Below are 23,823 nucleotides of genomic sequence, written 5' to 3' on the forward strand. Positions count from 1 at the left end.
TTGCCCCAAGGCAGCTGAATATAAGAAGGGTCTGACCTGAAAGCCGTGCAACTCTTTTACCCCAGAACTGTGCTGTCAGCAGGGCTTACCAAATTAGCATGAGCACAGTGCCTCTGGGTCAGGGCTGGCTAGCATCCAGTAACTTGGGGCACAAGGAAATGAGGCAGAAAAGTCTGCCTGCAAAAGGTGCCCCAGACATAGCTGGAGTCTGATATTGCATGCTGGTTTGACGGCAAAGGAGAGCTTTTGCTTGGGTATTTTTAAGGGATGAATTTTGGGACCAGAAGGGCTGTGTGTGTGACTTGGTTGCAGGTAAGGCTCAGGCTGGAAGTGGTGTTTTAGACACACAGAGCTATAATAAAGTTTGAGAGTCAGGTCCCTGAGTGTCAGAGTGCAGCAAGGACCAGCTGTGCCTGAAGGGAGATGGAGCTGGGAGCAATACCATGACTGGCAGGGCAGGGACCTCACCAGACAGGGCTTATCCCATAGCACCCCAGCGAGGGAGCAGGAGGCGTCAGTGATGGTAGTCAGGTTCAGCCGAGAGTCCAGATCACCAGACTGGTCCACGGTTGATGAAGCAAGTCTAAGTCCAAGCCAGGAAAGTGATTCTGCAAGTCAGGGTCAGGATTAGCAGGGGGCATTGCCAGGCTGCTGCAGTGTAGTTCAAGCAAGGGCCAAAGGTAAGAGCTTAAAAACAGCTTCAATACAAAGGAGGGGAACAACCATCTGAACTTCTAGAAGCAGGATGTGCTCTCTGAGCGCTTACACGATGTGAGCCTGAGCTTGCATGAACCAAGAATTAGTCCTTATCCCTGCAACTTCCAAATAAAACTAATTATCACTCCAAGAGATGATGTGTGTGTGTCCTTTTCACTGCTGAAACCTTGAGCCTGGTGCAGGGAAGGTGCTCCAGTGAGGTTACAGGCCTTGTTTGGGCTGCTGTGGTGTTCAGACATTGTCACCAAGTCCCAAAACTCTTAAATGCCACCCAGCTTACCCAGGGCTGGTGAGCTGAAGTGTGACTCTGAGAGCCTAAGGAAGCGGCAGGCAGCAGGAGCCTTTGCACATCAGCATCCAGGTCGGCGGGCAGTGCTCTTTCAGGAAGCACATCTTGACAGTAACAAGATGGGAAAACACTCCAAGTTTAGAGATACTATTGAGTTTGAAATCTGAAAATAAAACCAAACCCCAACTGCCCAGTAATTGGTGTTCCTTGGAGACAGTGGCTGTGGAAACATTGCCTCCTCAGGGTTTGCTTCTTACCACTCAGATCTTCTTACTTTATTGCAGAATAAAAAATAATGTGAGCATAGCTCAAACTGACCTGGTAATGAAAAGTGAAAGTGCGATATCTGCAGGTTTTTTTCTTATTATTTTTTGTTCTGAGAATCATCTCTCTCAGGAACCATTCTTAGCTACTGACTTCATCTGGTTAAGGTCACTCAGCACTTAGCCTCTCAGTCCAGCACTTACACATCTGTATAGTAACACCTCATCTACTTCCTAAGGCTGTCATGCAGCTCACTGGAGTCGTCCATATCTGTGATTTCTTTTCTGAATCTTCTGATTAAAAGGTGAGGTGTATTAATGTTAGTATCTGCCTTACTACTCTGAGTATGTTCTGAATCCTCTTGTGTATGCGGGCGACTTCAGCTTCCATGTTGAGTATTTTTGAGTCCTCTTAACTGTAGTTAAAGTACATTCTGCAGAGCTAAATAACTGTGGTTTGATAGAGTTCTTTTTCTTAACAATATTTAGAGGGGTTTAGATAAATTCTGTGGTTTTCTGTGACCCAGAATAACAGCTGCAGATTGTAATAAACAAGAAGCCAGATCACATACTAAATCTGCATCGTGACAGCTTAATTCTCAGCAGTGCAAGAATACTAGTAACTTGGGTTTTTTTCCTTACATAAACTTAGAAAACATTTCTTTCTTTTCAGCATTGGCCCCTGGCTGGCAGGTACATTACTGGTATGTAATGACATCTACTGGCAACAAGAAGTTTGCAAAGTCTCCAGCACTTGTTTCTTTAGAGGATTTCTCTGCCAAGATCCACTGGCAGTGTGGAAAGGAAGCATATGAGAAAGATTTGCCAACTTTGTGCTTCTTCTGATAGAAGAGATGGGGGGGGGAAAACAGATCGCCTTGATTCTGTCATTGATAACTGTTGTTCGAATGCGGGATGCTCCTGAGAGTGATATTGCAGTGGATAGGTATGGATTAGCTGCCTGTTAGGTGGAAAATAAAAAAGCTTTCCTAGCAGTCTGGAGCAGTCCACTCTGAAGTGGATCTCGTAGCCTAATGAATCACAAAGAGCTGAAGAATTATACGAAGCAAGTTGCTATCACTGGTCTATCAAAAGCATCTTAAGCGTTCTCAGCCCCTCTTCCTGCTACATGTTTTCACATCTATCTAGTGAAGCAGCCAGATTTTCCCCTTTCCACTGATCAAAGCTGTTGCCAGGCTGAGTTTCCTTGTTCATGGCTGAGAAGGTGCAGGTGCCTTGTTCATGGGCTCTCTTAAGGTGCAGGTGAGGGCAGGTGAGACCATGGCAGCACCGTGTTTCATGCTGTTCTTTACTTGCCCAAATACAACCCTGGACATTTAATTTCACCTTTTGGGTCTCTCACCCTTTTTCTTAAGCACTACCTAGAGATTTTATGTCTCCCAAAGTTCACAAGGCCTGTTGTGTCTGGCTTTGACAGTAAGATGGTGATTTGTGTCTCAGACCCTGCTGGGTAATGGACATGCACATAGTAGCAAGTGCCAGAGGAGGAAAAATGTGGATTTTTTCATGGCAAATCTTTATTTCCCTGGTTAAACGGTGCGTGGACTGTTAGTGGTTGTTATTTCAAGAGAATCTGATGCATTTGGTGTTGTGAGTGGGTTTGGGTCTCTTGGAGACTCAGTTTGTATTTCTGGCTCTATATCATTGGCTCCGTAGGGGATCTTGGCCTTAGCTTTTCCCCTTCTTGTACCTCAGTGTTCAAGTCAAATGGGAAGAATGATCATGACCATTGTAATGCACTCTGAGATGAAAAAGACCTAGGGAGCAGCATCACTTTATAAACAAAATGTCTGGTTGGACCAAAACAATTTAGAATTTTGGCAAAGACTTGGCTGAGCAGCCTCAGGTATGTTTGGCAGTCAACAGGGGCGTATCATTGCAAGTTATAAGTAGGTGGTGATAAGACTTAAGGCAGGATGTTGTCTCCAGTTTGGGCATGACATTTAAAGATAGATGTGGAGAGATGTTGCTCGTTGCAGAGAGCAATGAGAAGAATGATCAGTGATTTTGCAAATTTAACTGACAGGGAGAGATTGAAAGGAATGGGCTCTGCAAGGAGAGGAGAAATCATGGGCTAGATGATGTGGTTGATCTTGAGGAAAAGCTTTCTGCACATTTCAGTGAGGTGCTGGAATAAACTCTAGGGGGTGAACGTGGAATATCAGTAGCAGCAGATGTTTAAGAGCAGATTGGCCCTGGAGTTTGGAGTGCTCTGACACAGTACTCCTCTGCCCTAATGTGCTCTTCACAGAGCTACTGAAATTTCTGAGGGCTGTGTGGAGATCTGAAGCATCAGGAATTTCCCAGAAACAGAGCAAAAGGAATTAATAGATGTTTCTCGCAAGGCAAAACATCAACCAGTACGTGGCAAATCATCCACAAGACCAGAACTATCTTCTGTGTGCTACTTATAGGTGTAAGGACATAAATTAATCAATGTCATGATACATGACTGGGTTATTTTTCTACTTCAGTGAACACTTCCTGTCCAGCACTTGGCAAGCTGTTTGTCTGGTCCTGAGCAGTGGCAGATGCCAGCAAGGAGCATCAGCTTGTACTTCAAGACAAGGAAGTTTTCAGAGCAGAGCTGTGTTTTTCAGGTTTCAAAGTGTCTGACAAATGTGCCTTTAATTGAGGACCCTCTTGCCCCAGCCATGCAAACAAGAAAAAACAGAATTTCAGGAACTATTGGTCCTGCTCCTAGGAATCCAACCCATTGTAGTCCAGTTTATTTCTCAGGTTATTCCTCTGTGTAGTGGGACTGTGGTACCAACTGATTCCAGTTATCATCTACCTCCTATTCAGTATGTTCAATCATAAATAGGTCTGCAAACCATTTGACTGTTTCTTAATTTGAACATTTCAGCAATTGATTGAGCAACTCTTCTAGCTGTTGTACAAAAGTATTTCAAACACAACAGCTCCCCCTTGTACTCTCCTGTGCTCTCTCTGTTGCAGACGTAGATGCTTTCTTCAAGTACTCCTCTTGGGGAAGTCTTGATTATAGATGAATGAGCAGTTCAGTAGTTGTCAAAGGTGTCTGACCACCCCAGTCTTTCAGCAGTTACTTATGCAGTGAGTGAAGGAGTGTCGCGGTGGGGTTGCAGCTAATATGAGCTAAGGAACAGGATCTTGGGCGCCAATGACAGCTTTGAAGTCTTTAGGATGTTTCCAGGCTATTCTGAACTCTGAAATGACCTTGATTAGGGTATAGCTGTTTACCACATCAGTAAGCTCTGATGCATCTTCTCTCCTGCAGTGCCAAGTTTATGGGTGACCATGTGTCAAATTAACTGCTACACAGCTTGTTGTTTTACCTATTTTGATGCAAAGGTGGGGTATCAGGTTTCTTCAGAGAAAGATATCTGTTGGTATCTCTGAAATATGATGCACCTGCTCTCCCCAGAACAATGACTAGGATCATATCATGAAGGGTCAGAAGGACCCTTCTGGTCTCATGGTAGGGTCCATGATGTTTGTGATAAGGTTCAAGGGTTCAGAGACCCTTGAAAGACAAGGGCTCCTGAATTTCTCCTGGGGAAGTACCTTTTGGGGACAACTGACTTCTATGCAATGCATTAATTAAAATCTTTGATATGTTTGCAGTACAAGAAATGTCCGTAACTATCATTTAACCAGCTGTCTGCATACTGGGCTGGGTTTCCTGATAGACTAGCCAAGCCTATGACTTCTATTGACCCCTGTGTATCATGTCCACATGACCTTTCTGTTTGTTAAATCAGAATATAATACAGAGACCCAGCAGAAAAGATTTTCTTCATTTCTTAGAATGAACTAAAGTGAACTCCAAGTTGAGATGAATGTCTTATTTCTTGTAGAAGGAGAAGATAATGCCAGTTTTCATGTCAAATTTGCCAAGATATTAATGGGGTTTTAGCATCATTAAGCTAATAGAATCCTGTATCTGTGCATTAGAGAATGGCAGTCATTTGTGCTGCCTGTCTGGTCAGCAGCTTTTGAAAATGGAGCTGGGTGACATATATCCACTCTAGCTCTGCCTCTCAGTTGATCTGCAGATCATCCCTGGCTTTTAATAAAACCTTTGTCTTTGCCTCACCACTCTAAAAAAAGACAAACCCAAAATTTACAATATTTTTCAAGAAAATATTTATTTTGTATGGCTGCTGGAGATAAAGTTGTGAAATCTTTCATTTCAGCCTCCTCAAATTGGTAGCTCCTGAATGGAAAAACCTAGAAAAGAAAGATATTGCATCCTTCTAGACCATGCAGTCTCTTGGAAGTGTTCTCAGACATTTGAACCTGAAGACCACACTCAACCTGCGACATCTCTTCTGTCTCTTCTTCACTTTTCTCAACAAACAGTGAAAACAGTTCAGTGGGTAACCATGGGTCAGCCGTAGGCCACTTACCCATGGTCTTCTAGTTTATTCTTTGTGAACTTCAGGTTGCCAAGTTAAATGCAGGCCAAAGAGCCAGGAGAGAGAAAGAATAAACTCATGGTTAGGGCACTGACTCTGTGACCTTTCATATGTCTTCTCTGTACCTCCGACTCGTCACCCTCATGAGATGAAAGCAGTATTACAGTTGCTGTAACTTCCTTTCCTTTCACAGAGATGCTGTGAAGTTAATTAACAAAGGAGAGAGGGGTGTGTTAATGGTGAAGTGGTAACACTGCACAGTTCAATTTTGCTTCTGTTCCCATTTAATCTTGCCCATTTTGTTCTGTTTCTCTTCAGCTCTTGCTATTTTGTCTCTTACCTTGGATATAGATCCCCCAGTTTGCGCAGCTGTCAATATGCTGAGTGTGTGATTCATGGGGTTCTGCTTGGCAGATTTTTGAAGGTCTCCCAATGACACCTTTATTGACATTTGTGACAGGGTTAGATTTTTTTATTTCATTTTAGGATTAGAAAAGTGGTACTTTTGTGTTAGATGTAGACCAGTTTGGAAAAGAAAATAAAGAAAACGTATAGAATTGACCTTAGAATGATCTATCTTCTATCATCTGCTCTGTAAGCTGAAGGAAAGTCCAGTGATTTACTCAAATTTGACAGGCAAATGAGAATCTAACCATGTGTTTTGGACTGATTTTTTTCCCATTATTTTCTTGTTTAGTTTGCTCTCATTTCCATTAACGTAGGCCACAACCCAGAGTTTGAAATAAAGTATGTGATTATAGGCCACAGCTGTTCTCAAGTTGGAAGAAATATTTGTAAACTTGGCAGCTGCTTGAGGAGCTGCAAGTGGAGGAAAGAAAAGCAGTTAAACTTGAGTAGATTGCTTAAAAACATCACTGAGGGATTATTCCTTTGTGTGCTTTTGATGTCTGTCTATGATCAGGTAATACTGAATTGTTCTATCTCTGTATCTTTCCATATACCTGCAGATCCCTTCCTCCTCCATTTTAGGTGTCTTTCTTTTCAGAGAAATTCTGCTATGAGGCTGGATATGGCAAAGTCGCTGTATTAGTTGTTCCCAATCTGAGGAAACATATCATCTAGCAATTAGGTCATCTGCTTTTTAATTTCATAGTTATCTCCATTCAGCCATCTGAGGATCTACATGGGATGTAGATATAATTTGGTTACAGACCATGTACATAATGTTCAGGCGATTCTGTGGGGTAGTGAGGCTCAATATAACCCAAGTGAGGTGAATTGTTGGATGATATCCAACGAGTTAAGCTACATGTGAATATGGTGAGCATGTAATGGAGGGATTAAAAAAAACCCCAGACAACCTTCATGACCATGGAGGGATCACTAACCTAGAGCTGGTGTGATCTGGTAAATCCATGTGACGCTGGTGTACCAGGAAGACATCCTTGCTCAAATGTAGAAATCAGATAACTCTGCTCATGTACACTAGCTAATAAAGGAATCTACCTGGGTGTGTCTATACTTCCCCAGCTCACCGCTGTATTTTTAATGGATGATATGCTTGAAGCCAAGGGTTGTATCTTTATTCTTCCGTCACCCCAGTACTCTCTCTGCAGCAGCTGAGTGTTGCCTGTGCTCTGAATTTCCTCATCATGTGTCATTTCCTTTTGTCCATTGTGTCTGGACAAACCATGTGCCCATGTAAGCCCTGCTCTGACACCCCCCAGGAAGGACAGAAGTAGTGCTTAGGCCTTGCTCTGTATCCATTGTGGCTCTGAACACTTCCATTAAAAAGTAAATACAAGCAAATTCAAAATTCTATCCTTTTTACTGAATTCTGCCTAAACTTTTTGTTTTAGTATGGCTCAGAAAACCTTCCTAATTTGTTTGCAGTATTTATATCAATTCTTTGAGGAATGAAAGATGGAGTTTTCAGAGTGATTTCTCTAGTGCTACATCCTCAGAGCTTGCAGTATTCAGTATTTTAGGAACTTCCTAAGCCAAGCTGCCATATTTGTTAATGCACTTCCTCACAGGTACAACAACCTACACATTCAAGTTTTTGTCCACGAAACTATTGACCAAGGAAGCAATAGGTCATCCCACCTACAGCATAAAACTACTCCAGAAAGCGTAGGCTAAGCCTAAGGGAAGCTGCCTTAGAAACTATACTCTGTTGCCCTCCTCAACAATAGTCTTTTCTGCCTTTGCTGCTTCTTCCCAGTTCCCTGGAGGGCCTGGTCCTTGTTACCTTCCTATTCTGGTCCAGATGTTTCTCCAGAAAGGGACAGCCTTCGAAGTTCAGTTATCCATAAAGTAGATGGGTGGAAATAGAAATGCATGGCATGAACAGATAGGTGTGGTTTACATGTCACCACCAGAATCTCGTTGTGTTGAAGCCGGGAACACAGCCAGCCTGTGGGTATATAGTATTATTTTTATCCCTCTCAGTGGCACAGCCAGGTTTGGCCTTGGTGCAAGGAATGCCATAAGCTTTTCTTCCCCAGGGCTTGATGCCAAAGGCTGCCCGTTTTCCCACTGTGGTGGCTGGATCCTTCAGCCCAGCGCACTTGCAGACCGTGTCTGCTTGGCAGCTATTTCACTGGCCTGTGCTCTCTGCCTCTGCTATTTCGTTATTATATTTACACATTGCTTGCAATTTAAACGGAGCTTTGGAGTGTAGTGACTGTAATTTAGTATTTACTCATACAGTGTCCAGCAGAGTGACCCAAGCAGGGAATAAATGAGGCGTTGCTTTAACTCAAGTAAATAATCGTTGAATAACTACTGAAAAGCAAAAAATGGCATTTGTAGAAATATGTAGCTACCTGTGCACTACGTAACCTCTGTGTACTCACAGTCTGTGTCAGTATATGACTTCAGCGCTTGCAGTACCTGCCTGCCCTCTCTTGCTCTGCAGTATCTGCTTCCGTGTGACTGATTGCACTTCACAGCCATATTGCAAGAAAAGTCCTCTGGCTGCTTTAGATCAGATGGCAGCTTGCTAAATCTAGGCTCTTTTGACAAATATTTTGTCAACGGTGAGCTAATGAAGGTGTTTATTCTCTTGCTAACTTTGGTGGAAATGTTCGATTAAAGGCCACTGGCCGTGCAGCACAGAGGATGAAACTAAACATAGGTGGCTGGCTTTCCAGTGGATAAGAAAAGGACAGCATGCCCATGAGCCTGAAAAGGGAAAGTAATCAGGAAAATCTGCTGCCTTCTTTTTGAGTTTAATTGCTGGAGCTGTAACCTCCCCAGCAAGAACTCCTCTTGAACAACGTTATTTCAGGCCCCTGTGATTTCTTCTTTGGCCAGTTCTGTCATTCTCTAATTGCAACTTTTCCTGGCTTTAGAAAGTGGTTTTCAGGATAGATGCGCTGGCAGACCCCCTCAATCCACAAGTGCTGGAGAGAGAGGCGAGCTCTTTTGCTAACCCAACTGACCTAATTGGAGGGGTTGAGGGGAGGGAACAGACACCTTTTGGGTACACCAGCACTTCCCTAGGTCTTAGCAGCATGCTGAGCACAATGCTTGGCATTTTACCTGATCAAAAAAATCTGGTGGACAAGTGAAAAGAAAAGGTGATCGTTCTGCGATGCAGTTCATGAAGTTGGGTAGTTTTAAAAAAAAAAAAAAAAAAGGAGTTGCTTAATGAAGTAAATTGCTCTGGCAACAGGGCTCCATTCCAGTTAGCTGCATCCTCAGTGGGGGTTTTGGCAGCTGGCTGTGAGTTAAGGGTGCAAGCTGTTCGTTGCTTTCCTATCCCTGCCTGTCGCATCTACTTTGGCACTATGCAAGCACAGAAGCATCGATGCTTTTCTGCTTCCTGCTCTCTTCCACTGCTCACTCCTGTAGGTTATGCAGTTTACTTGGTGAACATGAGAGTTTTGACCCAGGCAATACAATCTCTTCTTGTGCTTTTATTGAGGTTCAAACAGCTGCTGAGCTTACCCTTAGCCTGACAGGTTTTTCTGCGTAGTGGGGGATACAAAGCAGCTAGCCAGGGTTAATGGGGAGTCAGTGAAAGGGGCAGAAGTAGGAGCCCTTTCCATTCTTTAGCCTGGAGGCGTTCAGTGGCGGTTCCCCAGGAGACGTTAAACCCGTCTCTAGAGTCTATGTTGCTTCTGTGCAGTTTTCTTCTTGGGGAGGAACTGGTAAAGCTGGTGGATACTCAGAGATTTCCACTGCAAGCTGGTAAAACTCTCTAGCTTTATTTCCATTAAAGGGTCAGCTCTGTGCCGGGCTGTCTGATGTATGGCAGTGCTGGGCTTTGCTGGATCACATATTCCTGAGCATGGTGCAGCCCTGAAGTCCCTCTCCCCTGCTTGGTGACTCTGGAGCTGGTCAGTGGGTGGCAGTTTGGGTTGACCAACCGCCTCTGGCATGTATGGTCACCAAGTGGGAGACAGTCTACAGTTCTTTCCTGCAAACGTCCATACAGTCTCCTGGCTGTGAGGGCCCACAAATCTGCTCTGGGCTTCACATCTTTGTAGGCAGCTGCTTGACATCTGTTAAGAGTCAAAAGGACAAAATCACACTGCTTTAGTTAATGAAAAAAAATGCAAAAGGAAAAAACCTTTTTCTTTTCCTGTGATGCTATTGGCTTAGGAGGCAAGTTACCATTTGCATCTGGGAAGTATGTTGGAGGTTTTCAACACCAAATTGGACAAACCCTGAACAACTTGGTTTGAATTCAGTGTTGATGGTGCTTTGACTGGGAGGTTGGACTTGAAACCTTACGAGGTCCTGTCCAGCATGAATGGCTCTATGAGCGCTGTGGATCAAACTTATTGACTGATGCTAGGATTAATTTGTTCAGCTGTGCCAAGGAGTTGCTACGTCATGGAGAAAAAAAAAGAAAAAAAAAAAGGCAAGAGAAAAAGCTAATTAACTGTATTCCTTTACTTTGCATAGAAAAGACACAAATCGTTCTCCTACCTATGCTGCACACTTTGCCATGGAACAGCAGTTCCTTCAAGTTATATTGACCTCTCAGAGCAAATGATTTCCTTAAAAATCACATTTGCTATTTGATGAGTTTTCTATCTCATTAGGGAGCCATTCAAATACGGCAGATCTGATTTTTACCACTAGCTGCATTGCAAATTCGAGACAGAGTGCTTCATGAAGATTCAGTTAGCAAGAAATGTGATTATAAAAGTATCTAATGACTTTAATTTGCATATACAGCACAGAAACTTTCCAGATACTATCTTTTATTAACCTTTAAATGCCAAATATACCTATGAATAAATAAAGCCAGATTTTGTCACTCTGTCTGACATTGACTGGAGCCTTGTCCTAGGAATACATCCACCTAAGTCTGCTGGACTACTCCTGCAGGGAAAAAAGGTCACATGTAAGACTGAGTGTAACAGAATTTGGCCTGAATTTATCTGTATATGTAGGTAGTCTTCATGTATATACAGGCAACTTAGAAATATATGCATCAACTGCTTAGCCACTTTAACGTTCTTTCAACAAGATTCTTCTGTGTTACTGGGTTTTTACAAAAGCAGATAGGGAAAAAGCTGTCAGTCGCTTAGGTCTGCTTTGTGGCATGTCATTTGCCAGCAGTGCTAGTGGCTTTACATCCCACATACAGATGTCCACTGTTTCAGGTAGAAGAGACACTGGTAACAGTCCATTAAAGGACTCATGCCAACATCTCTTGTAAAATCCAGCAATGCTGGAACCTGGGTGCCATGAGTCGGAGCATGAACATGCAGGACAGACGTAGGCAGGCTACTGGATCACGACCAAGGGATCCACAACAGCCGGCATAGTCCTGCTCTGTTCACAGAGCTCTGGCTGAAACCTACTTTGAATCTTTGGTGAAGTTAGCTGTTGACTATGAGAAGTACTTATTGATAAGGTCTAAATGGAGTGGCTTCCAAGGTTACGTTTTGGCCTAATGTGAGCAGATAAAGGGGAAAAAATTCCCACATTTGGGTTTTTCCAAAAATTTCCATGCCATTGGAAATTTGGTGTGGCAGTAAGTTGGCCATGCCAAATTTCAAGTCCTCGTGCTTTGAAATGTGGCAACAGGAGAGTTTCTCAGTGAAATGTTTATATGCTTCAAATACTTTTATTTAACAAGGATAGGTCTCTAATCTTGTTCTTGGAAAAAGACTGGGTCTGGATGGTATTTACAAAAAGGAGGGGAGGGAGGGTTCAGCCAGAGGAAGACACTGGAATGGAAAATTGAAAGTGAACCTCTTCAAAGATGGGCAAGTTACAGGTGACTGAGAACAGTATTGTTACAGCGAGGAGGAGAAGTTGGCCTCAACTCTCAACAGATGATAACTGTGCTGCCTAAAATACACAAATATACCACAGAATGGTATGGCATTTCATACCTCATATGAGGTATTTTTTTTGTTGGTGCTGTAGGGTGAAGAAGGGCCCTCCGGCTTTCCTGGACTGAAAGGGGATAAAGGAGAAAAAGTAAGTCCGAGTCTTTATTAATCATACTGTGAAAAGTTTAAGAGTTTATAAAGCTATTGTGCAAGGCTAATGAAAACAGGCCCTCTTCTAAGTCTTTTGTTTTACCTCTGTGTTTTTTGTTAGGAAGGTGCTAAGAAAAGGAGAGTACGCTGTTGTACTATTTTTCAGCAAAGTGCACCTTAAAATCTTTAAACCTTTTGATGATGCTCAGCCACATTTGACAAACGTGTGGAGATCTCAAGGGCATGAACTTTGTCTAAACTTTGTAAAACTCTGAAACAGAAGAGAAGAATGAAACAGAATAGAAGCTCAATGCCAATGCCTCCACATACAGAAACACCAGTGTTTCTTCAATATGAGACATGGAAGGCCAAAGATTATCATGTCCTTTCTTGCACTGAACATAAATAACTTTTGGTCCGAGATGGCCTTCAGCTGCTTACTGTGTCATCATCTTAAAAAAAAAAAATTATCCTGCACCAAGCTTGCTCTGTCGACTAGTATTTACTTTGGACACATTTGTCAGAAATGCCTTAAATATAATTTGCAGGAGGGATTTTAGGAATTTAAACTTTTTCCACCTCTTGTAAAATAGCGAATGTTCAGGATTGCAAGGCAAGATCCGCCTCCAAATAATACACAACAAACCAGCTCAGTATAATCACAGCCCAGAGTGGCAGTTTGCAGTGCCCATGTCTGTTTCTCATTTGAGCCTTTTTTTACAATACACTTAAAAAGAAAGTGCTGCAGTGCCTAGAAGTAAAAACACCGAGCCAGTTCCTCACCATGTACATTGGCTTGCCTGTTGTGTGTCTATTGTCTTTCCATTCTCCATTTGTTTTTTAAATTGCCAGCTGCACGCAGCAAACCTTGCCTTTTCCCTGCATTTGCTGCAGTCCCCGTTAACTGTGGTGCTGCCAACCTCAACATATTTAGTTCCATTTGTCCTGGTGCATAGGAAGCTTTAAAAGGTGGTGCCTGGTTTTCTGTTTATTTGTTTTCTATGGCTTTGCACGTTCACAGCCCTGAGACTCGCTTCCCGGTGGCCAGGGCAGTTCCTGAGGACTGCTTGAGTTTTTCAAGGCTTCTTTTCTGTTTGCTTTTAAGCTCATTACTTATGTGCATTATAGCTGTGCCTAGAGGCTTCTGAGCTTTGGGGTGGATGTTGTACAAGCAAGGAGTAAAAAAAACATTGAGTATTTAGTGACAAAACAGCATTTTTTGAGACAGTCAAATGGTGGACAGAGACGCTGAGGGGAGATGATGTTAAGATGACTCAATGGTTACGTGTCTGCACTTTTTAATATAAAAGCTGCAGAGCTTTTATATTAATTTATTCTTAAATTAGTTAAGTGGCCAAGAGTGCCTAGTTTCTCATTAGCAGCTCATCAATCGGCCATAGTGTGTTAATGTCAGCAGCAGCTCCTCCAGAGACTGTAAATAATAAATGTTTGCATTGAAGTGAGTCTCCTCATTCCTTATTCTTGTCTTGATGCGTTACTCATGTCCTTGCACTTGCAATGGGTGTTAATATTGTGCTGACGACAATTCTGTTGTTGTTACAGGGGTCCCTGGGCTCACCTGGCCCCCCTGGGAAGGATGGAGCAAAAGGAGAAGCCGTAAGCATTTTTGTTCCTCCCATGTAATCCTTGCCTTTTAGTACAAGGCAGGCAGTGGAAATCAATCTGTATTGAGTGGAACATGTCTTGGGGATTTGTACGGCCATTTTAGGAGCGGCAGAAACAAATGGCAGGAGGTTAATAGCCGCAGCACTCTCCCTCGCACGTTTGCAGCGATGGCAGGTGTCGTATGGATTAGCCATCCTGAGAGGCTCACGGGGCAGCTCTGCTACCATTCATTAAGATGGGAAACGGGGCAGTCGTGGCAGCCTGTGGTTTGGGACCCGCTGCTGTGGCTGTGTTGGTTCATAGCTGCAGCTGCAGACCTTGGCCATTTGTTTTTAGGCTGGCAAAGAGTCATCAGCTAGCGGAGATGGCGGGGGGTGCAGGGAACCATCCTCTTGCTTGCGCAACAGGCAGGGGTGAGAGAAATAGATGTATATCAGTCACAGAAGCAGGGACCTGAACTCCTCTTGTGCACTGGTAAAAGCTAAGAGCAAAGGAGGAGGTGCAGGGTCAGCTCAAAGAAGGATGAAGCATACCAAATATTGCCTTTAAGAGGACTACAGTTGAGGCATAAAACCACAAACACATTTTCCAGAATCTTATATAAGTGTGTTTTAGAGCTTTCCCTCCTTTCCCCTGCTTGACGACCATCCCTTTGAATTATCTTCATCCTGATGGTGGACCTTTATCATCTCGTTCACTGTCCCTTTAGAATCATAGAATCATAGAATCATAGAGGTTGGAAAAGACCTCTAAGATCATCGAGTCCAACCGTCAACCCAACACCACCAGGCCCACTAAACCATGTCCCTAAGCGCCTCATCTACACGTCTTTTAAATACCTCCAGGGATGGGGACTCCACCACTTCCCTGGGCAGCCTGTTCCAATGTTTCACCACTCTTTCAGTAAAGAAATTTTTCCTTACATCCAATCTAAACCTCCCCTGGCGCAACTTGAGGCCATTTCCTCTCGTCCTATCGCTTGTTACTTCGGAGAAAAGACCAACACCCACCTCGCTACAACCTCCTTTCAGGTAGTTGTAGAGAGCGATGAGGTCTCCCCTCAGCCTCCTTTTCTCCAGGCTGAACAGTCCCAGTTCCCTCAGCCGCTCCTCATAAGACTTGTGCTCCAGACCCCTCACCAGCCTCGTTGCCCTTCTCTGGACACGCTCCAGCACCTCAACGTCCTTCTTGTAGTGAGGGGCCCAAAACTGAACACAGTATTCGAGGTGCGGCCTCACCAGGGCCGAGTACAGGGGCACAATCACTTCCCTACTCCTACTGGCCACACTATTTCTGATACAGGCCAGGATGCCATTGGCCTTCTTGGCCGCCTGGGCACACTGCCGGCTCATGTTCAGCCGGCTGTCGACCAACACCCCCAGGTCCTTCTCTGCTGGGCAGCTTTCCAGCCACTCTTCCCCAAGCCTGTAGCGCTGCATGGGGTTGTTGTGGCCGAAGTGCAGGACCCGGCACTTGGCCTTGTTGAACCTCATACAGTTGGCCTGGGCCCATCCATCCAGCCTGTCCAGGTCCCTCTGCAGAGCCTTCCTACCCTCGAGCAGATCAACACTCCCGCCCAACTTGGTGTCGTCTGCAAACTTACTGAGGGTGCACTCAATCCCCTCATCCAGATCATCAATAAAGATATTAAACAAGACCGGCCCCAGTACTGAGCCCTGGGGAACACCGCTTGTGACCGGCCGCCAACTGGATTGAACTCCATTCACCACAACTCTCTGGGCCCGGCCGTCCAGCCAGTTTTTGACCCAGCGCAGAGTCCACCTGTCTAAGCCGTGAGCCGCCAGCTTCTCTAGGAGAATGCTGTGGGAGACAGTGTCAAAGGCCTTGCTGAAGTCCAGGTAGACCACATCCACAGCCTTTCCCTCATCCACTAGGCGGGTCACCTGGTCATAGAAGGAGATCAGGTTGGTCAAGCAGGACCTGCCTCTCATGAACCCGTGCTGGCTAGGCCGGATCCCCTGGTTGTCCCGCTCATGCCTTGTGAGCGCCCTCAAGATGAGCCGCTCCATAATCTTCCCTGGCACCGAGGTCAGGCTGACAGGCCTGTAGTTCCCCGGATCCTCCTTCCGGCCCTTCTTGTGGATGGGCGTCACATTGGCAAGCCTCCAGTCTTCCGGGACCTCCCCCGTTAACCAGGACTGCTGATAAATGATGGAGAGTGGCTTGGCGAGCACCTCCGCCAGCTCCCAATGTGAGCTCTTTGTGGCAGTCATTTAGTGGTGACTGGAGGAACCTGGGGAAAGGATTCTTTGGAAGGTCAGGCACATGCAAAAGTAGTGGTATGCAGCAGAAAAGCTCTTTTTTTTCCTGTCACTTACATCCTATTTCTGCTTTGTGCCACACTGTCCCACTTTGGAAAAACTGTGATAATTTTCCCACGTAGCTTCCAGAACTCATGCAACTTCATCACATCACACATGGCATAATCTGGGATCAGACAGTGACAAACTTGTACTTGCAGAATTTCTTATAGGACGTGTTTATTGCACTAAAAGGTCACTATTCAAGAACAAATGTATTATGATATTTCCAAGGAGTCCATGTTTGTAGATTGTAGTCGGTGCAAGCTGTTCATAATTTAGGGAACTCATTTCTTGCTACTTAGGTCGTTGTTTTTGTAAAGCAGATGAATAGCTACTTCAGTTTTCGGTTTGTCTCTTTCTGCTTTTATTTTTGTGAAGAAAGGACACTGCAAACTTTCAGCTCTCTGGATAGTGGTACTCAGGACTGTAGATACTGGATAGAGCTTCCATTTCTAAAACTGTATGTAATGACTGTTTTGAGCCATCCTAGCCTTTATGTATAAAAGATTAGAATTTACCCCCGATATTGCTGTTACTTGCAGGGTCGACCAGGACAGCCGGGAACATTTGGGCTGCCTGGGCCAGCAGGTCCAAAGGTAAGCTTTCCATTCCTTCTTTACATGGGCAGGCATATTTTTTTCACTGACTTTTTATATGTGTGGATTGCTTGAATTACTTTATGTTTATGACTTTTGGTATTCTCACTGGTGAATGAAGAAACACAAAATGCTCATTTTCATCAGGAGTCTATCAGCAATTAGGCAAGGTATGTAAAAAGAAGAAATACCTTTTGTTCAATCAACAGCGTAGCTGGAGAAGGTGAAGAGAACATGTTTTGGGGCACATAAGCCTTGCTTCATGTCTTCAGTAAGCCTTCCCAACTCTCACAAAGATGCAGGTGAGAATTATTATCCCTACTCTACGACTGGAAAAAAAATAATCATGGAGAGATCCTAGCCTGGATGTTTCTGCCTATTTTGGGAGCTTCGGTTTTGCACCAGTAGACAGTGGCAAAGTGATACAGAACTTGAGCCAATGCTTATATCACTGGGGTTGGTTCAAACAAGGTACTTCTGAATGGGGATCTGGTGAGACTTAGCTGAGCATCAGAAATGTGCCTAAACTTTGAAGCCTGTCTCATGAGCAATTCTTTAACCTCCTTTCAAAGTCTCAGCTCTCCTTACCTTGTACCCTGGTTACTGAGGGGATAACTACACCTCAGGTGGTTTCAGTCTTGTTGCTATAACACAAAAAGATTGACAAGTGTGTTTTCAGGGGCATCATGCACAGCAAGTTCAGCTCAGCCTATGAAAGGTGCTGCAAGGACAACAGATTGATTGCCCAAATTTACTTCACCCAGTTCTGTTCCTGTACGAGTAAAGGCCTTTGAGCATCACATCTTTCTGGAAGAGCCATATCTAGCCATCTAAACCTCCCACTGAGTTCACTGATGCCTTTGTCCTCAAATAGAAGTTAAGTACCTGAACACCTTTCCATATGCAGTCCTGATTGTCACTTGGCTCTGTCGGAGAGGACTCTGTGAAGCAGTTCATTTATATAGGTCCTTCTGGGCTCCTCAGCTATGGAGAGGCCCTTTCTCCAAAATGTCTTTTTTTCGTAGAGGGAAATGTTCATCATTTCCTAAAGTCTCATCAGGAGGGTATCGGAACTAATGGTGTGTTTGTGGATTTAGCAGAAATACTTGGCAGCCATCCCACGGTTCTCTGCGGGAGCCATATTGCCTTCAGCAACACAAAGGGGTTGATTGTGGAAGCTGCATGGCAGCATGTTCAGCAGGGGATAAATGACAGCTGTAAAGCAGGGCTGGGCTGAGCTGGAGGCACTCTGGATATTGTTTTGCCCTTCAGTGGGATTTGAGAGTGGATGAAATGAACTGGATTCATCATCCACAAATGCCTGTCAGCTGCATCTCTCCTATCATATAAATAAATACGTATTTTTTCTCTGTCCTGCAGAGAAATTACAGAATCCTGTAATTCCTGTAGTGGAATTACAAACCAGTAGGCTATACGATGCTCCTTGTGGTATGAAGTTCCTCACTCTTGCTTTGCAAAGCTTTTACAAACCAAGCTAAACCAAGGCATCAACATCTACCTCCAGAAGGGCTTGATCCTGGAAAATGCTCCATATTTCCCACCAGGGTCATGAGGCGCATATAGTTCAGCCAAGTAACAAGGCAATGCTGAATAGAAGTTCAGCACTATGGACTGGCAGGATAGGTGCTGGTGGGGCTGGACTTAAAGACGTCTGACTAGGCAGTGCTAAGTGCTCCCAGGGAAGAGGCGAGCTTGGCTAACCCCAGCCTCTCAGCTACAGTGGCTAAATATAAAATGATCGTGTGCTTTCACAGTGATTTTTATTTACTTCAACGGATGTGCTGGCTATATGCAGTGTCCTTGAGCTGGATTCTGGCCTGAGCTATTTTAAGAAACAATCCTGACTTTGTTGACAGGGCTTTAAAATCTAAAATATGAATCCACACTCCTTTACTCCTCGGCATAAAGCCCAGCCACCTCGCTGGTGTGGAACGGGGTATGTAGAGATGGACGGAGGTAGAGCAATCAGAAAGGTCACATCTCCAATTACTGTTGTAATGATTGTTTTTTGCCAGATCACTTATTTTTATTTAAAATCATCAGCATCAATACAGTGGCTCTGGGCTCTACCCCAGGCTCCAGGGAGAGCTACCTTGCAGTTTCTCTGGTTGGCTGGGATGCGGTCCTTCCCGGCTCAATCCATCATAATTTGCATTGAGCTAGGCAAGCGCAGTGCACGCTCAGCAGCTGTACGTGTACCCCAGGAAATTCAGCCCCCTGTTTATCTGCTTGGCTGAGGGATTTCCAGTCTTTTGCCTCAGTGGGAATTGCCAGTACTTTCTTTTAAAGAGGTGCCTCGCAGCTTTTACAGGCCTCATTAATTGTGTGAAGCTTCCAGTAGCACAGGTAAGGGTCCTGCAGACTTCTGGTGATAGAACTTCAATCCACAGAGGTACCGTAATGGATGATGAGCCCATTAGGGTACATGTATGGGTTACAGGAATGAAATGGCCTCAGATTGTCACCTCCAGTTTTACTGCTTTTGCTGCTCAGTGAAGTCTCCAGGGGAGATTTTTCCTAGCTCAGTGTCTTCATCATAAAAATGTGTGGGGTTTTTTGGTGTTTGGGTTTTTTTTCTTTTTCATCAAACTTGGTGGGTAAACTTCATTACTCACCAAGAAGGATGTATGATCCTGCTGGCTACGAGCTGGTGGAAGCAAAGAAGAGCTCTCAAAGTCAGCCTTGTGCTAATCGGTGTTGGAACTTCTGGTTATAGCAGATGCCACGGTGGTCTGAGATGGCAAGAAATATCCACTGGTCAGTGGAGAAGGCTCCCACATAAATATGTGGGACCTGGCACGTTAATTTAAATGGAGTAAGTGGGTCCAGAGAAAAAAGGCCATAGCTCAGGTCCCTCACTGTATGATATTATAGCAGTGAAACAAAGCTTGAATTTTTAAGACCAGGCCCTTTAGCCTGTAAAATTCTGCAGCAAATATTCAACCTTTTCCTTCTTTATTTTCTGTATCTTTAATAAAAGGTTAAAGAGGTTTTTTGTGGCTGTCATTGCTATGGCACTGACATAGCTATAGCATTCCCATCTGAACTGACAGTTATCTACACTTGATAGAAAAAACAGAGGGAGAGGGAAAAAAAATCAAGCCTTTGAAATATAAAGTATTAGGTAAGAGTTTCACTTTGACAAATTTCCGTCTTCTTGTTTGCTTCAGCTGTTGAAGGTCTCACACTTCTCTGGTTTACCAGACATGATCTCAGCACAGGCCTTGAGTGGGATCAGCAAGTCTTCTCATCCAGACAAACCCAGTTTCTCTGTCTATAATTTTTGCTGAATGTTGTAACCATGTTTTAGGTAATGGTACTGAGTTGGACTTTGATAATTTGGACAACTCGGAGCAGGCCTCTATTTCTGTAGGGGTTTCGCCTACACTTTGATAGTAGTATTTTTCTGCGGGCTGAAGGCAGAGATTTAAGTGCATGCCTGCTGCTCTCCCTCTGCCATTAGAGGACTTGCACCGCTTCCTGACCCTGCAGAGGTCCTCAGGTGCCTGATGTTGTAGAGATCCCAGAGCCACCTTTGATTGTGCCTAAGTCCAGCTCTTGTTAACCTGTTCGTGAATCTCCCCCCCCCCCGAGTTTGCAATGTGGTTCGCTTCGATACACAGGTTCAACCACGTTACAGCTGGGCTGATGAACTGTTCTCAAGCTTCAGGGCACGGCTTCATCTGCTTTAACAAGTCAAGTCCTCTCTGGCAGAGGGAGGGGACAGTTTCGGCAATGCATTGCTTAAAGCGGAGGTGAAACAGCAGCCAAGTACAGTCCAGCCAGCCTGCCAGGTCTGTGCTTAACGACTGCTCCAAATGAGATTGTCATTTGGGCTAAGGCAAGTGTAAACAGTGGTGCGCCATGACCAGCCTCCTGGGCACTCCCACTGGGACAAAAAAGCTTCGGTTCTGCTAACAGTTCATTGCAAACACATCTCGCATTTTTAATTTTTTTTTTTAATAAGAAACATCTATTAATATGAAACGTAGAAATTATTTAAAAATAAAATCTTGATCTGTTTTAAAGCCTTATCCACTACAGCCACCCAATACAGGAGTTGACAAGATGAGAAAGGAGAAAGAAAAGGAAAGTGAGATAAGTAACGAAATAATCAGCTAAACAGGTGATATAATAGATCTAACCAGTTCTCATGGCCACCTTGTCAGGCCCAGGCTGCCTCCATAGGGTGGCTCTGAGGGCTGATCCTGTTCAGCTGAGGATCCAGACCATTTGCATGCATTGTAAGGTACATAAAAGCACACAGCGAGAGTGCTCTCCATTTCAGTTTACCTTCTCCAGGGAGAGTCAGTGTGTAACCAGCTGAAGAACTGCTGAAACGTACCTGATCCTCTTGCATTTCTCTCACTTATGCTGAAAATAAACATTGGAGAATATAGTTCTGATCTGTTTCTTTTCATTTACTTTTCAAAATATGTAACACTTTGAAGTCTATGGTTCATTTATGCTGGGCTGCAGCCTTTGCTGCAACATCTGCAGCAATGCACGCCTGTGCTTTGTTGCACCAACAGCGTGTTCAGGAGTCAAGATAGAGCTCAATCACCCTGCGCACAACAGGCAGGCAACGACTGCCATTGCCAAAGCTTCTGAAATGGCCTGTAGAGGAACTTGCATGGGCCAGTTTGCCTTTGTAGGGCAAGACTGAAAGCTGAAGAATAAACCTGCTGATGTCTGAGCACTGGGGACAGAGGAAAACATTGGGGTGTCACTTTGTCTGACTTTCCAGCTACTTACCCACTGCTCTGTGTATTAGCACTGAGACAGTCGAGAAGCCTCAACAGCCCGCTGTGAGCCCAGGAGTGCAAGCTACAGCTCTGAATAACTGATTTTATTCTTGGTCTTTTATGTGAAACAGTTTCTGATGTTTTACTGTATCTCAATTCCTTGCCAGGGATCTGAGGGAAAACAGGGTCCTCCAGGAATTAAAGGCTACGTAGGAGCACCGGTAAGTCATGGCTCTTATTAAATTTTTGGCACTCTAGAAACTTTCTCCACTTTTTCGGTGTGTTCTGCCCACCTATCTTTTTTTTTTTTAATTAAGCAGTTATAGGGTATGTCTGACCGCTTACCTGTACTATGTCCAAATAGTGACATTTTCTTGACTTCATTGAGTTTCTTCTGATTTCTTTAAATGAGAACAGACCAGTGGCCAGTAGAGAGACGTCAGTAGAAATGACTTGATTACAGAGATAACAGCTGGTGATTTTGTGATGCTCCCACTGTAATGCAATTGCTTTGGTATATGTTGATGCACCATTTATATGGTGCTTGAAAACTTCATCATAACACCAAGAAAAAATACCACCTCCCAGCAAGTTTCCAATCATATTTTCAAAACTGTCAGGGAATAGCCTTTGGGCTCAGGGGACAAACCTGCCTTGAATGAATGGACAGCAAGACCAAAATAAATCAGAGTCTGTCAAGTTAGTATCTCTGTCTTGTGGTCTCACCTTGGTAATTATGGAGGCAGCCTTTAAGCTGGTGTTGTAAAGGCTGATTGGATTTTCTGATGTTTAATGACTCGACTGTACATCAGTGCGCTTTAGTGGCATAGCAGATGTGCTCATGCACCGAAAGATTTCCCTGTGCCGGACGAGGACTTGCTTTACAGCTCACTACAAAGGGGTCCAATGTGTTCAAAAGAGCTTGTGCACTTCTGTCTTTGCCCAGGTGCATGCTGTTTCCCTGTATGGTCTAAGGCTGAATTGTATTAGGCTTGAAGATGATGAAATGAATATGGGGGTGGCATTACCTGCCGATGTGATAGACTCTTGCAACATTAATGAGATAAACGGACAAAGCTATGAGAACACTTCCTTCCTGCTCCTTGAGTCACCTTTTTGTGTGAGAAGCAAAGCACTCATGTGGTGCACCATTACTGAAGATCCTAGCCATTTCTGTCATAAGATTGACATTTGGCTTGGGCTGCTGGGGAGGAGCAAGGCAATAATCATCTACTCAGTCTACATGAGGGCCCCATAGTTATTAGTGCATTAAAGGAGTCATATTTTTAAACCTCCTGCCGTTTGGTTTTTGGAAATAGTAGGGTTATTTCTTTGCAGCATGGGAAGCTGTGCAGGCTCAGTTTGGGTTGTTAGAGATAGACAGGGCTGTAGAGAGTTAGCTTACAGTCAACCATGGCCTGAAATCTGAAAATCTTAATTATCTAAATCATCCTATGGGCCAAATAAACCCAGCAGACGTGTAGCTCTCATTAGCTTGGAGGTAAGCCTCCACTATAGTGTAAAGTAAATTGAAGTTTAAATGCAAATGTATTATTACAATAAGAAGCATTTTAAGCTTTGACAGTTTTAGAGAGGTCACTACTGACTGAGCATATTTGTCTGCCTGTAGTCATTAGTTGGTTGCTCAGTTGCTACAATAAAGGTAAAATACAAGGTGCTTCCCGTGCCAAGGGAAGGTGAAATCTGTTCCTGCCCGTTGAGTCGATCACCTGTATTAGCATCTCCGTCTTTCATCGAACTAAGCCCCAGCAAATGGTTCTGGTGTACCTGGGAGGAGATGAATAATGCAGTCCAGATGAACACTGGTATTGGATTCACAGGGCAAAAATGTGCTTGGGCCTCCAGGACAGGGATTATCCAGCATTTGCCAGTTCTCAGAGGTACCTGCTGTCTGCCTAGCTACTGCATCCAAAACCACCAGGAATGGGCATTCTTGCTTGTTTATGCAATAGGTTTTTCCATCAGTATTGTCCTCTACCTAAGTCCTCATTGTTTATGAGCAACATGAAAAATGCAGAGCACTGGATGTTTTCCAGACCATCTGCAGCTGTGGTGTGTTCCCTGTCCCTCCACACTGCTCTTGGCAGGAGGGTAATGTGTCTGTGGGCAATATAATATTACAGACGTTCTTGGGCCCACAGGTCATTCCTGCTCTGTGAGTCTGCTTCGACCATGCTTGTGGACAACTTTGAGGACTGGCAACGCAGAAAATGTCCTTGAGGTTCACTTGAGTAGGTTGTGCAGACACGGACAGTGTTTTGGTGAATAATTAGAGAAGGTAACTATGCCTCTACTTGGATTGAGCTTTATAATCTCTTTTTATTTTTAGGGTCTACAAGGAGAAAGAGGAGAAAAGGGAACACGAGGAGTCAAGGTATTCCTGCTGC

At 44.2% G+C, this 23,823-nt stretch overlaps 1 protein-coding gene across 1 annotated transcript in view; it reads left to right on the top strand.

Annotated features, from left to right (window-relative positions):
- COL22A1 (collagen type XXII alpha 1 chain) overlaps positions 1-23,823 on the top strand; it is a 211,580-nt gene that overhangs the window by 91,288 nt on the left and 96,469 nt on the right. Inside the window, exons 12-15 of the mRNA XM_076329048.1 lie at positions 13,667-13,720; positions 16,596-16,649; positions 21,583-21,636; positions 23,766-23,810. Of these exons, the coding sequence (XP_076185163.1) occupies positions 13,667-13,720; positions 16,596-16,649; positions 21,583-21,636; positions 23,766-23,810 (207 nt within the window). The remainder of the gene's footprint in view (positions 1-13,666; positions 13,721-16,595; positions 16,650-21,582; positions 21,637-23,765; positions 23,811-23,823) is intronic.

Source organism: Aptenodytes patagonicus, chromosome 2 (assembly GCF_965638725.1).
Source record: "Aptenodytes patagonicus chromosome 2, bAptPat1.pri.cur, whole genome shotgun sequence".
NCBI lineage: Eukaryota > Metazoa > Chordata > Aves > Sphenisciformes > Spheniscidae > Aptenodytes > Aptenodytes patagonicus.